The following is an 18,477-nucleotide window of genomic DNA, read 5'->3' as shown; positions in this document are numbered from 1 at the left end:
GTGTGACTGAATCCCCTGGACTGTCAGCTTTGCCACACTTCTGATTTGAAATGTTGTTTTTGCAATCAAATGGCCAAAAAAAGTTCTATTTCAAATAGATGTCTGTGTTTCATTGTTTTAGGTTTTTGCAATCAAATGGCCAAAAAAAGTTCTTCTATTTCAAACAGATGTCTGTGTTTCATTGTTTTAATGCTTTACAAATTTCTGCATGTACAAATATCCATGGGTTGGGCGCTCAAGCAGAATTTTTCAAGAGTAGCTTCTAAACCTCCAGTGTGAACACTCACTAATCTGTAGTCATAAAGTGACCCATTTCAATGAGCTTCTATAGACTGTGATATGATGTGGAATTTTCATAGAGGACTGATAATGCAAACTCCATGATGTGCTATCAAAGCAGTGTTTTAAGTGCTTGTTTGATAACAGAAAGGATCTGCAATATTTTATTTTTTTTCCCTGCTTGCTGAGTCCTTTCTGTCCTGTTCTGTTTCTTCTGTGCTGTAACTATCTGTGTCGTTCCTTTCAGGATGCAGAAGGAGGTCTCTATGTATGCATGAACACCTTTCTGGGATTTGGAAGGGAACACATTGAAAGGCATTACCGGAAAACAGGACAGTGTGTGTATTTGCATCTGAAACGACATGTGATTGAGGTGAGAATTGTGGCTTCCCAACTAACTACCCTGGCAGTTCTTGGCTCTCTTTTGCTGGTTTATGTAACTCATTTCAGACACAGACCAAATCCTGAATGACGGAAATGAACATGTTCAGATTTGGGGCTGGATGTCAAATTCAGTTGCTTGGATCCCAACCAATCCTATATCTTCAGTTCTGAGATGAATCTTCTTGCCTGACTTCCACTGATCTATTTCACTACGTGCTTCTGCGTATTATATACATATTGTCTGTATATTATGTGCATACTGTAGGTAACTAAATACTTCTCTGAGACCTGCCTTTGAAGTGTAGAAGTACTGGTTTTGTTTCAGATTTGGTGGAAGTTCCTGAGATTTTTTTAATTTTTATTTTGTATGAGGTTTCATCTCAGGGTGGTAGGACTTCTTTTCATCCTAAGATTTCTGTACAATTAAATCATGAGCCCTAATCTTGACCTGGCCTGGGATCTAAAGCTTAGCTTAAATTCATGCTGGATTCTAATGCCACACATATAACCTGTGCTTTTTATAACATACGTTTGTGCGTGGTTTGACATCTTTAATGGGCTGTTAATGACTTGTGACCTGAGCTATATGAAAGGTGCTAGGTTTGCTTATAGCTCACTTTCCCACAAGCTCTGCCTCTTTTGGCAAGTTAGAGGGCCTAAAATAGCTGCCTGAGCAGGATAGAATACTTCACATTTCGAATTCTACAGCAATGTTTCCCCTGGGTGATGAAGGACCTGAGTTATGTAAAGTGCCCTGAGCACTTATTTCCAATAGATGATTATTCATATTTTATCAGAATGATAGTGAGATGGATTGGATGTTTCCCAGGTTAAGATTGTTAATGATGTTTGTTATACTTTAGAATTGTCTTACTTTTTAAAGGTGATAGCAACATTTTCTTTCACACTGTTAACTGATTTTTTGGAGAGCCTAGTCTAGTTTTAGCAACAGGTCTTCTGATTGAATTTAACACTCTTGAAAGATGATACCTAGGACTAGAGACAGGTGGGCAGAAATCCTGTCAGCTTTCCTTGTATACAACTGTCTTCCAGCATGTGACCTGGGAATTTTCAATATTAAGGTAAACTGGGGTTAAAAGGAGGCCTCAAAAATTCCTTTCCTGGATAAAGATTAGTCTGAAGAAGCCCAAAAGAGAAACAAGTGTATCGGCTGTTTTTTGGTGTTGCATGCACCTTCAGCTGAGCTAGTTCAGTGGTTCCTATTTTTCTCCTTGTGAATCATGATGTAGCAGAGGGGGCTGGCATCTGTGTTTGAAGGTGGTGCCACACTGGGTCATGCGGTAGGAAACAATGTTTGACTCTATAGTGCAGATGAAGATTGTGTCAGCTAACATGGCTCATAGATAGGATTCCTCATATATTAGCGGTGGATTTTGTTTACCATTACTGTTTGCTGCTTATGCTTATGGAATATCTGTGTATTCCTTTGCGCAACGTGAAACATCAGACCTTCACTGGAACGATTTTATGAAGTGTCTGGCACGTGCTGCATTGTGGTTTTGGTTTTTTTAAGCCAAGCTTTTGATGGTGTGGGATACAGTAAAGCCAAAGGCATTGGATATGCTATTTTAAGGTTCTTTCAGTGTGGCTGCTATTCTGGCCTGTGGCTCCCTTGGCATCATCCTTGCAGAATGTACTGCATTGCTGCAGAAATCCCTGTTTGCTTCCAAAGGTGTTTGGATTAAGTACGATTCCTGTACCTTGTCACAATTCAATTAGAAAATAAGGGTCAGATCTTCAGCATATTGGCTTAAGTAGAGCTAGAGTATCTCTGCCAGTGGCAGATCAGCAGTAGAGGCATCTGCTGAATCATCAGAAGTGTGTGTAAGTGCAAGTTATGGAGCACCCTCTGGTAAAATTCTTAGCTAAATTGAGAAAATGGATTTTTTTTTTTCCACTCTTCATAGTTTTTCAGTCAGCCCCTTTCCTGTAGCGTGTGGCTTGCATACAGCTGCCTGGGTAGTGTTCGGCACCGGGCAGAGCCTTAGCTTGGTACTGCAGTGGTACCTCAGCCCTGTTGAAAACACTGGGCAGAGAAGCATGAGGTTTCCTACAGTGCTGGGTTCAGTGATGGTGCTGTTATAAAAAATGTGGCAATGGTGCAGTTAAAGAGAATGCAGAATAGACTACGCTGACACCTTGTAGGAGCAGCATCACAAACAGAATTTGATGCCACTACTGATGCATTGTGTGGACTTCCATTTGCTGGGCATGTCACATCTGTTAGAAGCTAAAATTGTTTTGTGAATGGAGAACATTTTAAATGATTTCTAACAGAGGAAGAAGCAAGATAAAAAACTGTCAGGTTCTGGGTTTTTCAGGAGTATTGAGCATCTGCAGTCTCGGTTCAGATATATTCAGCAGTTTGGAAAATCAAGCTGAAATATTTAATGTCAGGTTGGCAGTGATAAACACTCCATGTGAATTCTTCATTTTTGAAGTCTCTGCTCTTAATGACTTTTACAACATTCCACTTGGTGAAATCAGAATTCAGTTCCTAGTATTGGAAGCAACATTTTTTTATTTCTGAAGCTTATATTCCTGGGATTATGTGTAATTTATTCATAACCTATTTGTAAGCGAGTTATGTTGTATCTTGCTGCTGCTTTTTAAAAATACATTTGTATTCTTGACTACTTTCTTAGACTTCCCAGTAGTATTAAGGAAATAGTGTTCTGCTTGTTACTTTCACTTCATTGACTTTTTTTTTTTTTAATGCTGGAGTTGCTCATATATATGGTTCTGTTCTTAAGTGCAGCCAAGGAGTGTTGGCATCTGCTCTTTCTAAGAATGGAAAACTTTCCTATGATGTATAAGACCTCCCTGATGATTCAAGCGGTCTACTTTGGCCAAAGCTTTATTTACATGGTGAAGGGAACCACCCAAAATATGTGACCCTTTCACCTACCAGGGGGCAGAGGCAAACATGAACTTGCCCAAGGCTGACAGGTTCTTGGCTGGTTTCTCTCCACCTGTTGTATCCCAATATTATTATTAAAAAAGAAAGTCGCCTAACAACCTCGCCAGTTACACTGACGTTACACGCTACATAATGCATCACGTTGGCATTATAGCCACAGAGGCTTATTTGATTTAATTTGATTTGATTTAATGGTGCCTGTTAATAAAGAGCTGAAGAAGCAAATGCACTGACGTTTGCATTTCCTCAGCTACTAGAGTTTTCCTTAGTAGTTTGAGATATTTTGAGCTGGGAAAGTGGTGCTTGAAACTGAATGTCACTTGGAAGTTACTGTTCTCTGCTGTGGAGTTTAAATTAAAAAATAAAATAAAATCTCTCCTAATAAACAATAGCTTGGGCGTTGTCAGGTTTCCTCCATACTCTCTAGTATTAAGAAAGCATAGTGGTAACTTGGGTTGGTCTTAACGGAAGCCGACAAGGATCCTGACAGAAAGGACACTTTTTTCTGGATAGGAAAAAATTAGCTGAACTAGTAGATCACAGCAAAGTGGTCATACTGGAATTAGGTATGAAGGATTGAAGCTTTTCTGCACATAATAGCTTTTTCTTCCTCTCTCTAATTCAGTTTTAGTCATTAAGAAATTCTGTAGGGGATCTGGTAGTGAGAGGTCTGAGTGATGGTAGATATCCTTGTCTTGTTGGTAGAACATCAGTCACCTATGGTGACCAAAGCATGAAGGATTCAGTTGGTGGCTTTCTTACTCCATGAGGGTAGTGGGCAATGATGAGTTGAATCCCGTTGTCAGAGGTGAATGAAGAGGATCTATGTTCTTGCTTAGCAAGGACTGATTTAACAGAAGGGGCACAAACAGACAGATGTGTGTCAGAAATGGTGGTGGTATTGGGTTATTGCTGATTTACTGTTGTCTTGCTTGATGGGTTTTTAATTGTTTCTTTCTCTCTTTCCAGAAGGTACCAGGGGCATCTGGTGGAGCTTTACCAAAAAGGAGGAATGCTAAGCTATTTTTAGGTATTGTGAACAGCTGCTTTCACACAGTCCTTTTCTGACCCTGTCTGCATGTGTGCTTGGGTTCTGTCCACCATTGTGTCTGGCTTCGAGGCTCTTTGTGGGTTTACTTTTTCTGTTTGGTTATTTTTTTTTTAACTTTTGGTTTTAGTTTTTAAAGTTGGTCCAGAAAAATAAATAATTCTTAGTGATTTTGGTGCATACTTAGAGATATGTGTATGTATACATGAAACATTTTAATCTAAAGTAGGCCCTCAACTATTCTCAAACAACCTAGGGTTTGATAGGTATTTTCTGATTAATTCTGTCCTTTCTCTCTCTTTGTGATATCCACAAAGCACCCTTTTATTAAAATGTTTCTTTACACCTAATGTTTAGATATAACAGGGTCTCAGTGTGGCACTGTTCTGCTCAGCCACTGGTCACAGGAAGGGTTGTTATAATTTCAGAGTTGTTACACAGGTAAATGTTCTTAAGTGATGTTGTGGTCTCTCCTTTAACAAATGCAACAGTACATATCTCATGAGTGTCTCTTACCAATTCTTATTCTGTTACATCCACAATTTTATCCCCTTGCTTCATGGAAAGCAGTTTTCTTACCATGTCCATTTCATCCAATATCCATTGATTCAGATTACCCAGAAAACCTGAGTGCCTCATAAATATGGACAAGGGGAACTTGATGCAATGTCTGTATTCTCCTTCCTCCCACCACTTGTAGTATTTCTCTTATTCATTTATTATTGATTCTCTCTGTAGTAATAGTGAATTTTTCTTCTGGTAATGAAGAGGTTAAACGTTTTCTTTACAATTGCCAGCTCTTATGGCTAAGGGGAAACAATAGCATGGTCTCCCTTTGGAATTGCTTTGATCTGTGGAATGTGTCCCTAAGAGGCCTTTGCAGATTGTGATCGATTAAATTGTTGCTGTTAATGTCTAGAGTAAGTTTTGCAAGGAGGGCTTAGAGAGGAAAAAAAAATGTAAACTGAGTCATAAAGAAATGAAATTTCTTTTGTAGGGAGAGACTGTTAAGTTGCAGATGCTGGTCTACATGCTATTTACTGTCAGTTTACATTGAGTATTATGTTTGTCACTAGACACTTGTAAAATAATTGTTTCAGAAACAAAGCTGGCTGCAATGCAGCAGTGGTGGTACAGTGTTAGCAGTGTGCATGTAAACAAGAAGTACAAAAGCAGGGTCTGATTTTATTCTTGCTGATTTACTGCATACCTTTTGAGGCTGCTCTCATTGCGGTATGCCAGCACACAGTGTACATGGCGTCATATCTCTGATGTGCCATGTTGGATTCCTCAAATTCTATCCTTGCACGTGAGTATTTTGTTCCAGCTGAGTAGATCTGGTGCAGCAGTTCCAAGTGTCCCGGCCCCGGTGAACTTCTGAAGGCAGTGTGCTTTCACTGGGGTGGATTTAGGTGGAACTATCACCATTTAATCCAGCACTTCTGGAATCTAATGCGCTTTGGAAAATGTATCTCATCTGGTCTGTTGTCCTACTGCTGTCCTCTTCGCAGCCACTGCTGGCTGGGAGTAAAATGTTATCAACTCTCTGTTCTGATCCTTGAGATAGTACTTCCACGCATTTGAATGCTTTGTATCCACTTCTTTGACTCAGCAGATTTTTAGCCATGCTTAAAGAAAAGAACAAAGAGTTATTCCTGTCCTTGTTCATAGCCAAGGAAATGAAAGCACAGAGAGGTCAGCTGATTTTATAATTTTGCATGTGACAGCAGCAGAGGTGGTTAGCAAAAGTTAGAATTTTATCTCTTAATCCAACATCTTCCTCGTTGGTTTAAAGCTGCTGGACTTCTTGTTTTAACAGGTCATTTTAGTTCTGTCTTTCTTATTGTGACCATGGGCACCTATGGTAGAGGTTTGCACCAAACTTGCTGTTATGAGCCCATGTATGTAACTTGCCATTTCATCAAGAATAGGCGATGATCAATGGGTGACTCTAACATCACTGTGTTTCTAGGTGTCTTTAAATAATTCCCTGAAGGCCCAGAGACTTAAGCTTTGTGTACAAAGTCAATCCAGTCTGGGCATTTGTTGCATTGCTTCTTATAATCCTCTTTGATGTAAAGCTATTAAAGATACTAAACCCTTTTCAATCTCCTTAGTGTTAGGAAAACATCTTTTGGACGCTCACCGATTACTTTCTAGCAGTGCTGCTATCCAGCAAACGCAATAGAAACAGACTGGTTGGGTCACTGAACTGGAAGCTTTATCTTTCCCTAAACATTAAAAGGTCGATAGCAAAATGTGTGTGCATGTGTGCGTTAACTTTTGGGCTCATTTTGTTTTGCTTTTCTTTTGGAAAAGGCTGGAGGGTATTGGCTTTGAGTGTTGTGTATAATCAAGAAGCATAATAACATTGTGCATTGAAATGTATGAACTGCCTTTAATCTAGATGTTTAGATGCCGCTGGGCAATGTGGATATGGTAACTTTAGCTCAGATTGTGCAAGCTTCCAGGGGATTTGGGGTGATATTTAAAGCAGACTGCATCACAATGCATAGAGTAGTATCCTCACTGCATTGTTATCTAGGCTAGCAAGTTTGAAGATACTTTGTGCTTGTCAATATGTGTGGCCATCACACAAAGAAGTTTTAGATCCAGTCTGTAAAATGGAAAGAAATTAATTGATGGAACAAGATGATAGCTCCCCATGACTTCACAAGGCTGTCAGATAAGAAACAGCAGCACTGTTGTCTTTGGTATGCAACTTCTTGTTTAAAATCAGCCACAGTATGGTAAATTTGATACCAGTTTTGGGAAAAAAAAAAAGACATAGTGGGACTAGGAAAAATATAATCACTAAATTTAATTTTCATATTAACCCATCTGGAAGAAAAAGAATGGATCAGAATTGATAGAAAGTTGTATTTAAATGTGACAGAACAGAAAAGAGCCATTGTGGATTTTCCAAAGTGAAGTAATGGTTCTGGATCTGCCAGAATACTCTAGGGCTGTGTGTACTAGTCCTCCTATGTATTCAGTGGCTATGTGAATAAGAGCAGTTTAATTAACAGGAGGTACTGTGATCTTTCTTACAAAGTCCTGGTCAAAAGGAGTAGTAGGATAAGAGGGAAGATCCTCATATTGAAGGGATTGGAGGCCCGGTTCTTAGAGTAGAAAGTTACCAGCTGAGTTCCTCTGGACCTGTTACTCCCAGGAGTTATCAGTGGAGCCCTTCATAATGTTCTAATTATGAAGAATTAATGTGATTATAAATGGTCTGGAAAGGGATTGAAAAATGAGGAACTAGAGTTTACTGGTTGATTTAACATTATCTAAGAGATTAAATCTGAAAGTGTTTTTTAATGTCTTACTGAATAACTAAACAATAGATGAAGTAAATGTTGAAAAATGCAGACAAGAGAAGGGCTTTAACTGTGTGTGCACAGTGGTGTGATCTGAATTAGCTACTGCTGTTCAGAAAGGTAGTTCTGAGAGAGATGGTGTGAATGGTTCTCTGAAAATGTCAACTCAATTGTCAGCGGCAGTGAAAGAATCAAGTGGAACATCAGGAGTAGAGTGACATTTTATATTTTGTTCTCTATTATTTTGGTTTATAAATAAGAAGTGAACCTCTCTTGAATAGAGGAACCACAGCTGCATGTAGTATCTCCCCCTGTGTCTCTTCCTCCAAAACCAACCAAACACACACACACACACACACGCACACAACACCCCCTTACACCTGCCTCCCCCAACAAGCAAAAAACCCCAGGTAGGTATCTGGAAGCTAGGAGTTATACACTGAGGGAGGAATCATCACATTTTTGCCTTGTTCTAGTACCCTCTTCCTGGGCATCTGTCAGTCCATGCCAGAGCCTGAACTCTAGGCTAAACATTGCTGGCAGAGTGGCCATCATAAAACTTCTCCATAGACAGATGTCCTCTTCCAGATGGGTTACCATAGCAGTATCTGCCAGTGCAGCACGTTGTGTGAGCTCTGTTTTGAGCAAAGTCAGGGCTAACTTAGACCATCAATTAAAAGACCATCAATTGAAGTACTCAAATGAACAGCCCTGTCAGCAGATCTGTAAGGATGGTAATTGCTGGTGAGAAGAGTGTCAGTGAGGAGCAGTATCCATGACACACAGCTAGTCTCTGAGAAGGCCTCGGAAAGGAAACCTTCCACTTGGTCTGTGAGAACGTGTAAACTTGCTGAGCTTTTCCTGGATGGCACATGGCAGCCTACGGCAGTGAATGCACTTCGGGCTGCTGTTTCCAAGTGTAAAGACCATTCATAAGAGTGACCGTACTGGGTTTGAGCACAGCTCTACTTACCTCTCCCAGATCTCATAGCAGCAGTAGCAGAACCCTGTTTTCAGTAAGGATGTTTTTATTTGGTAAGCTTCTGAAGAGGACTTTCACCACAAGTGATTTAAGTTTGTATTTATGTAAGTAAACACGTATGAAGTATATGTCTATGAAAGGAAAAGTTGTGAATCAGGAAGTTTTGAGTGTTTCCTGACAATATGTTTAAGTTTTAGCCCAGACAAGTTGTGCGTGCTCCCCAGCAGTAGCAGTGGAGCTGATTAGACCACGAGTGAACCTGTTGCTTTCTGGCTTTGCCATCTAAGCTTGAGTTGAGTACAGCATGGTGAGCAGATACCGTACACTAATAGAGTCTTAATAGTTTGCTGGTTTAGGTAGGACTGTGGAAATTGGGCTAGATTAACAAAGGCTGATGCTGCTAGCAAGATAGTTAAGAATTCAAATTTTGGTGGTTTAGCTTTGCTTGTTTAACACGTGACTGTGCCAGAAATCCAAGGGATGAGGTCTCTATCTAGAAATAAGAACAGTGTGCTAATGCTTTGGAGATGTAGCAAGAAATGTGAATGTTATTTTACAAGTAGCAAATGATCCAAGTGATCCTACTGGAAAGTTTTGCTTTTCCTTTTGCCACAAAAGAGAGTGTTATGACTGCAAAGTGCATCTTTTTCTTTTTTCTTTTTTAATCTTTTATATAGTTCATCCAGTGAGGTCAATGTTTCAGATGTGCCTGAAGAAAAATGAACTGAATAGCTTATAGCTTGCAAAGTGCTGCTGCTATAATTCATTGTTATTTAGAGGCTTCAGGAAGAAAATCCTCCACTTCCAAGTCAGTACAAATTTGTCCATTGCTTTTAGTGAGAGCAGGATCAAGCCCAGATTCCTAAGATGTCTTTCTAGAGTTTCAAAATTAGTTGTAGGCTCACTAGTTAACATCCTCACTTGATTTTCACATTTGTATTCCCTTTCATACGCACACAGACAGATCCATATGCACAGGAAATCCTGTTTGGGGGTCCTGCCTGGAGTCTCCTGATGCCACTATTATTAGTGCAGTCAGTTGGTAACTTGTCTAAATCTAATCTGGACATGTCCACTCCTTTTCCTCCCCTCTGGTGGGTTGGTTTACAGTACGCTGTCTTCCACTTCCAGCTGCTGTTTTCAGTCACTTCAGCAGTGATGCCTTTCTCACCGTCACTTCAGTGGTTGCCTGTGAGCTGGAGTAAACTTAATCTGCTGACCACTTGCCCAAAATAATAACATCAGTCAAACCTGTGTTTTAACGTGTCTGTTATTTTGCTTTACCTGTCGTCCTGGCCTCCCAACAACACTTATGACCTACAGACACTTTGTTTTAGTGACCACAGTGTTTAACTGGGGCTCTGAGGGAGCACCATAAAACTGTTAGTCCACTAGAACAGGAACAATGTCATGTGGACATTCACCATCAAGCTGCCAGGTCTTTAAAAAGATTACAAACTGGCTGAGTGTCTTGTGGCTCAGTCTTAGAACTGAGTAAACCCTTTTTTGCCCAGAGCTTTTTCTACTCACAGTGCATCTTGGAAGAATGTCCTTGTCCAAGAAACAGCTTCATGTGAAGTATAGTTGCTTGAAAGTTGTATTTTTCAGTACCTTTAGTGTCACAGTAATTTTTAATCAAATATGCTCCATTTGCAAGTAGATTTCCCCCTGCTCCTCTTTCCTGTAGTTACTCTTGTTCCTCTCTCAAATTCTGTAGTAGCTTTAAAATCCAAGTTCGAAACTGCATGCTGACTGCACATGGTGCCTAGTGGCTACAGAGTCCACCTCTGCCCTCATTCAGTGTGGGCTTTGTTGCCTTCTAAAGTAATAGTCATCTGATTTTATTGTAACTATGCTCGTGTTTTCTTAGTTGTGTTGGCCCTTGCGCAGGCACAGAAGATACAGTGCAGGTAGAACTTCTTACTGAACTTAGCAGCTCTGGCTCTCAGTGCATACAAGCCAAGATTTAAAAATATGAGTCGTGATTTGGGGGTTTTCAGCTGGATGTCATTAAGGGACCTGTCTGACAGTCAACAAAAGGGATTAGTTTATATAGTCATCTGCTGTATCAAGGGATTTCAGTCAGTGACCTTAGAAGTCCTTACCGCTCTGCGTACCAAATCTGAATCCCGAGAAACTCTTTGCAGTGATAATTGTCAAAAAGTGCTGGTGGTCATTTTAGTTCCTATTCAGAAGAGTAGGTGCGTGGAATGGAAGCGTACCAACTTTACTTGGTCACCTTCAGAAGTGGAATTGCCAGTTACATCCTCATGTTTCTTTCCTGGAACTGTTATGAAGTTGTGTGTATTTTTCTTTAAAATAAGAAGTATGATGCTGCCATACTGATGTGTCAGACATCCAAAATGCCATGCTGACAGGACATCATTTTCTGCTTTTCTGGTAACGTGAATGGTATGAAGCCTGAGAAGGTAAAAAGGAACTTTCCTTCCCTACTCATTGCACAAAAAAAGGCTGATGTGTGTGAAGTCCTTAGATGGCAGCGGATGATTGCTAATGGGATACTCAGCCTTCCATCCCTGGATCACTGGTTCAAATACAGGTCAGATCAGTAGCAGTAAAGTTGCTACTCTCTGGCTGTTGTCGCTGGCTTGTAAGATGAGTGTGTCTGAATTTTGAACCCAGGCAACTGTATCATTGCTGTTTCTATACAGCAGATTGTAAATACCCTAAACTTAATGTCGGTATCATAAGCAAATGAAAATACCAGCATGTCTTACACATGTCTACAGATAACAGCGGCTGACGTGAGCTGTCCTCAGGTTCCATCTGGTGGCTGACGGAGGGTGAGACCACAGGGCATGGAAGAGGCGTTTGCTGCCTTTAAACACTGAGGTTTTGTCCTCTAGGTTTTGTCCTCCCTGAGGAACCTCTGTCATATTTAGGAGATGGTCAATATTTCTGTTTTTTCTATGCTGGCCACCGTCAAATTTCTAGGCATTAACTGAAAATTCTCTGTGATGCGTCAGCCTGGAGATACGCAGGTTCTTTTTTTTCACAGAGCAGCAGAATTTACTGTTGCAGACTGTATCTGTTGAGATTCACTCCTTTATCAAAATACAGAATTTTAATACAAGCTGGGAAAGAAGCCTGGAGTAAAGTGACCTCACTGGTTATCTCTGTTATGCAGCAGTAAGGGAAGGGAGCATCATGAAAATGGTGTGATTTGGGGAATTAGTAATGAACTAATATTTTTTTCATAAATGTTGTGCTTTCATTATAAGAAAAAGTTCTTGCTTTTGTGTCTATATTCAGCTGATGAGAAGGGGCTTCTGTTGGTTGCAGCTGAGAAAGAGGTGATGCTGCTGGAAGTCACTGACAGTGGGTGTTGTCACCCCTCAGGACTGACTGGTGCAGCAGATGATCCGAGAATTGAATAGAAACTGGATTACATTCCTGTCAAGAGGTGGTCTGTCCAGGTCAAGTTAAAATCTCTTTTGATACCTGTTTTATCACTTAGGATGTTCAGGCTGTTACTGCCCACTGGGTAAACAGAGAGCTTAGTTATCTGAGTCTGGCCTCTGCCATCCTCACCTCTCTCCCAGATAAACATCTGAGATTTTGGGCATTCCCAGGGTGCAGTGGTTACAGCCAATGCTCATTCAGTGTTGAGTGACTCTTTAAACATGTGCATGTACTTGGAGTGAAAATAAGAGCTAGCTTTAGTTACTGCTAAGGCACCTTCTTTCTTGGATGAACCTTATTCTCTCAGTGACTGGTATATCAGAATACAGTAGATCCAGAATCTCCAGATGGAGAAGGATCCAGAAGATCCCATCCTTTCCCAGGCTATTCTTGCAGTTGAATCTTGTGAAATGTCTGACACAACACTCACGCATTTGGTCTTAACTTTTTCCGTTGTCCTAGAAAGAACTGTGCAAGGTTTTAACTCAGTCTTGTCACTATGGGATAATTAAATTTTTGATGAAGCCAGAGATGTAAACACTAGCCATTTAGTTACGTATATACTCTCCTGGCTTCTCTCTGAGTCCACTTATTTGTGGATCAAGGCTCATATTTAAGCAAAAAAATCATCCTTACACTGTAGTAAGAGTGTACACAAACACTACGGAAGGCTTGATCTTCAGAGGAAAGCTTTATTAGTTAATAAGTGCTTATTAAACAGATAGTTTCACTGGTTACAGAGTGGAGTTAGCAGAAGAGGGATAATGCTGGTATAGTTGTACTTGCTGTAACTATTTGAGACTCTGGATGAGATGTGGGAATACTTCCAGCCATGGATGTCTTTGTGGGAGGAAAGGCCACAGGTTCAAGATGGATGGGAGCCATAGCATGTTTCAGCCAGGTCTGTCATCTGGAAAATATTGGGGACTGAAACACGGGTGCATTGTTCCTGCTCTGCAATGTGGGCATGGGTAGTGTGACCTGGGGCTCCACACTGTATAGTGTTTCAAGATCCTGGATAAAAGGCGCAGCAGTATTACATCCTGATTTTGTCCAAAATGAGCAGAATTTTGTTAGCTGCTTCCCAGAATGTGACGTCAGCAACAGTGCATTGCTTGGAAAGGGGCAAAATCAGCTGTGACTGGGGATTAGATTAAGGTGGAAATTTTGGTCCTCAGAACATCCTCTTGCAAGATGGTCAGATTTCAGTTTAGATCAGGATTTCACAAACATTTCTAGCCAGGAGAAATTACTGACAGTGCGAACTTGCAGGTGGATGCCAGGCAAGCAATGCTTCGTAGTGGTACCCCCGCCAGAATTTAAGCATCTTGATCTTGGGACAATCTCCTGACATTCCCTATCTTGTTTTCCAGATCTAGAGACAAACGGTGATCTCAGCAGTGATGACTTTGAATACGAAGATGAAGCAAAACTTGTTATATTTCCTGATCACTATGAAATCTCATTACCCAATATAGAAGAGTTACCAGCACTGGTCAGTGAGTGTGTGCAAGTGGTGATAGGAATTGTCTCCTGCTTCAGTTTTTTCAAGATGGTGCTTTGTTTTCTTATGTATGGCAACTGTTTTACATAAAGATCTCTCTTAAGCAGCTGTAATAGAGAACCAGTCATTTTTATCAGTCTGCTTTGTCTTTGTTTCTTGGATTTCCTGTTACCTCCTGTATTCCTTCCCTTATTGTGATGCCATCTTGTCCCAGGGAAGCTTATATAGTACATGCACTTACTCTCCTGCTAAAATAATAACTGCTGCAATCTAGAATACACGCGTATTTAAGTATATAAATAGTCTGACTGATACCCAGTTTTGTATGTCATTAGCAACGTGCTGAATGCCAGGTTCTGTCAAGTCACTTAATCGTGTTAGGTTTTGATTGACATACATTTGTCTTCCAGGTGACGATAGCTTGTGATGCGCTCCTCAGTGCAAAGTCACCCTACAGGAAGCAGGACCCTGACTCCTGGGAAGAAGAGCTACAGGCATCTAAACATGCCAAAACACTTGTACAGTTAGACAATGGTGTTAGAATTCCCCCCAGGTGAGGGTAATAAGGTTTGTTCGTTGTAGGCTCTCTAATCTAATACAGTCCAGAGTAACAGAACTAAAGGCAGCAACTCAGCCAACAGTTCTCTTGCATGACTCCAGCTGGGTGTGTATGTTTGGTTTGACCTACAGTAATTTGAAATACAGGACTGGTTCCTGCCTTACTTATTTCTGTTGTTTATTCCTGTTTTCTCTTGCAGTGGTTGGAAATGCTCAAAATGTGACCTGAGGGAGAATCTATGGCTGAACCTGACGGATGGTTCGGTGCTGTGTGGCAAGTGGTTCTTTGATGGCAGTGGGGGGAATGGGCATGCCATGGAGCACTACAAGGAGACAGGTTATCCCCTGGCAGTGAAGTTGGGAACCATCACTCCTGATGGAGCAGGTCAGCCACCTGGCAGATTCTGAGCTGGAGTATTTTTTATGCATGAGACTGATAGTGTACATCTATTACCAATTGGGTTTGTGCTTCTAGTGCAATGTTTGAGAGACTGGTATGGGAAGAAAACCCTATGAGTCTGTGAATCTTGATCAAGGTTAGAGGGAATGACATGCACTCCATTTGGAGAAAGCTCTTAGCTTTTTCATCTGTTCTTCTTCTGTCTTATAATTGGTGTAAATAGTTTTTTCTGGGTTTGTATAATAGTAGAGTGATATTATTTTGAAGCAGCAGAATCCAGAGAAGCAGTATTTTTTCCAGTTCTGCTGCATTTGCTTGGGCAAAGTGTTCAGTCTTCTGTAACATGGAAACAATAACAGGATAATGATTTTTAAATTCAGAAAAAGTCTGTTCTTATTGGCATGTATGTTTATCATACTGGATACTGTGCTAATTTCCTTATTGTTTCGGTAACGTTTTATTCAGTCTAATGAACGCTCATCTTTGTGGGGCTGCTGTAATGCTAATTTGTAAAAATCCTGGTGATCTTGAGAGGGGGAAAAAGCTATGGATGTGTCCTTGTTTGCATATTCTCTGAGTGTGATGTTCTGCCGTGTTGCTGTGGTGTGTGAGATTAAAAACACAAGAAACTGAAAAAGTCATAAGCAAAGAGATCCTTTGCTGCAGCTGTATAGAGAAATGAAAAACAGAAGAACACACAGTATGATTATACTTTGGTTTTAGTACTTATGATCATATGAATGAAAAAAATAGCCATTTAGAGCAACCCCTTCTTTTAACACATATCAGTTGAGAGTTTTTAATCTTTAAGTCCTGTTCAGTGTCAGGGAAAGGAGACTGTAGTCTGATTCAACCAGCTGTGCCACAGAAACACTGAACAAAATTCAGTCTTTTGTCTCCCAGATGGAATATTGTTTCCTTGAATGAGCCTGGTCTTGGATGATTTTTATCTGAATCTCTCAATTATTTAAGGTGTTTAGAATTTGCCCAGCTGTAGGTTTCAACTGTATCTACGAAATAAACAGAATATTCTTTAGTGTTTTTTCAATTATTTTTTTAATTCTCATCTTTAGCAGCAGTACTTGGTTCCTTATTGCTGCTGTCCTGCCCCTCACTGATCAGCTGCATCCTCTCTTATGTGGCCTTTAGGATAACAAAGGACAGGCTGTCATCCTTCCTTCTGAATGAGGGGCACCAGCTGTTCTCCACAGACCTTTGTTCTTCTGGAGGGCATTTACTTGGTTTCCCTATAGAAAAGACTTCCCTCCCCCAACCCTCCTTGTTTCCTGAATTTTCAGTAATTGTTCTCTCTCTGTGCGTGGTAGTCATAACCTCTCTGTAGGGCTGGATGATAGAGGAGCTTCAGGAAAGAGCCTCTGTGGCTGATGGTGATGCAAAGTCTGTCTGGTTTCTCCTTCCCTGGACTGGAGGTGAAGAAGTGACAGCAGAGGAGTAATAAATGTTAGTCCCTCTGGTGACATAGCTTACTCCTTTTTCACACCAGTAAGAAAAAGAGGTGTTGCCAGTATTCCACTTACACTTACCCTGTGTGTACACAGAGGGAGGAGAGGAGAGCTCCTTATCTTTTCTTGAGAAATCTATTTTGTATACATTATGAAAGATTTCTCAGGCATTAGCCCCATTTTGTAGTGTTCTGTCAACAAACAGGTCTGAGACCAGGACAGAAATTGAACCAAACTTCTGTCTTCCACTCTTGGACCTTGGACAGGATGTATGAGAGAGTCAGAAAAGCTGCTTGCTTCAATAGGTTAAGTACTATTTGGCAGACTGTGCTACCTGCTGCCTCTCCCAACAATGCCATTAGATTTCATTTCAAGTCATTGTGAGGCTTCGTATTTGAAGGTGGTTTGAGGAATGGAGTGGGGGTTTGTCAGTGGGAAGCCCTGTCTGACAGGTACTTGAATGAGTTGCTTTGTGGATGCCAATCTCGGCAATTGTCAGATGCTTCTTTGGGGGATCCTGTGCAACTTGTTTCTTCAAAGACAATGTTGCCTTTGCCTCTTATCCTTTAAGGAGGAAGGAGTGATGTCTACAAAGCCAGATCACGTGTAAATCTTGAGCTGTGGAAGAAAGGGAAGTACAGGTAGCATCGTCATTTTTCTTTCTTACCGTAATATGAATAACAATGATTATTCTCTGTTTAATAATATTCTCTGTTGTCTGTCTCTGATTTTTCTTGCTTTTGAAGAAATTTTCCCCCTTATATTCCTCCCTTCTTCCCCTTTCTCACTATAATGCTACCTTCTTCTGTGTGTCACATTTGCTGACTTTTCTACATTCCTTATCTACTAGAATCCATATGACAGCACTGCAGACTTGTGTCTGGGGACTCTCTTCTTCTTTCTTTGATTTGCTGCTCTTTGACTTTTTTGAAATAAGCGAATTCTGTCTCTCATGAATTTAGGTGGGCTACACAGCAGAAAGTACTAAAGTATATGATGCAAGAGCTTGAGCAAAAGATTAATATGTCTTGTGTTCTGTTTCTGCTGCTCTGGGTCAGTAGTCCCAGATGGCTGCTCTCTCTTCGTTTGCCAGCGCTGAGACAAAATCAAAACTTCCACATTAAAAGCAGTCACAGAAGATCAGTTGATGTGTAATCTCACTCCATTAGGTGTTTGAACTTTACAGGATCTTTTGGCTGCGCTGTGACCTCACCAGAAGACTATGGGAATGTTGTGATCTCGTGTGTGTGGATGAACAGTCATTTCTTGCCACCACACAGTGGAATTCCAGCAGATGGGCAGCTACAGCCACACGCATGCCAGAGAGGTCATCAGTACCAGTGTTAATAAAGGGTCTGATGGCTAATCAGCAGCTGGCAGCACAACTCAAAAGCACAGTTCTGTGGTTTGAGAAAGTTAATGTTTTTCTTAGGGCTGATAAATTTTAAAAATTGCATTAGGTCTTTGAGGTCTTGGCTAACTTCCAGCCTATCATTTCAGTGTGGGTTTGGTAGTAGTAGACTTCAAGGAGACTGCCTTTTTGTAGAAGTCTTACATAGGCAATGGGCTGAGTCAGAGCAAGGGTCTCTAGTTGCCAGGAGAGGGCAGGGTAAGGAGCTTTCAGAAGTGATATTTGTGCTGTGAACAGCCTTTAACTGAGGTCCTGCTCTCTTCTAACTTTTTTTTCATGTCTCTCCTGGCTAAGTTTTCTCTGTCAGCCAAGATCTGGTCATATAGGGCAAGGTCACTGTGAAAAACTCTGCTGGGCATGAAGAAAACTTGTCTGAGAGAAGTGCAGGCAGGCTGGCAGAGGGATTCTGGATTTTGTTATGAATAGAGACCAAAGCAGGAAAGTCATTGTTCACTACAGAGGAAGAGGCCAGATAAGATGGAAGGCCTGTTCAAGTCTTCGTAGCAATGTCTTATCACTCATATCCTTTTAGATAGAAGCCTGCAGCTTTAGAGTTCTTTGCTCAAGTAGGTGAAACCTACTCTGGACTAAGATTCATTGCAGGACTTGCTTGGTAAACACTAAGTGATTTTTTTTCTTTCTCAACCATTTTGTCCTTCTGATGGATTTATTAAACTTGGTTTCATAATGAAAATATCACTAGACATGTTTCTTCCCTCCACAGTTTGAACTTTCCCCTGACAAAATATTTATGGGCTTTAACT

At 40.7% G+C, this 18,477-nt stretch overlaps 1 protein-coding gene across 1 annotated transcript in view; it reads left to right on the top strand.

Moving 5' to 3' along the window:
* Positions 1–525: 525 nt before the first annotated feature.
* The window catches only part of USP13 (ubiquitin specific peptidase 13), a 39,470-nt gene continuing 21,518 nt past the window's right edge, over positions 526–18,477 (top strand). The window contains exons 1-5 of the mRNA XM_029084802.1: positions 526–652; positions 4,574–4,634; positions 13,751–13,872; positions 14,292–14,434; positions 14,640–14,824. Of these exons, the coding sequence (XP_028940635.1) occupies positions 554–652; positions 4,574–4,634; positions 13,751–13,872; positions 14,292–14,434; positions 14,640–14,824 (610 nt within the window). The 5' untranslated portion in view covers positions 526–553. The remainder of the gene's footprint in view (positions 653–4,573; positions 4,635–13,750; positions 13,873–14,291; positions 14,435–14,639; positions 14,825–18,477) is intronic.

This window comes from Antrostomus carolinensis, unplaced genomic scaffold (assembly GCF_000700745.2).
Source record: "Antrostomus carolinensis isolate BGI_N321 unplaced genomic scaffold, ASM70074v2 scaffold19634, whole genome shotgun sequence".
Taxonomy (NCBI): domain Eukaryota; kingdom Metazoa; phylum Chordata; class Aves; order Caprimulgiformes; family Caprimulgidae; genus Antrostomus; species Antrostomus carolinensis.
Note: the sequence above shows the minus strand (reverse complement) of the source record. Positions and strands in the feature narration are given on the sequence as shown.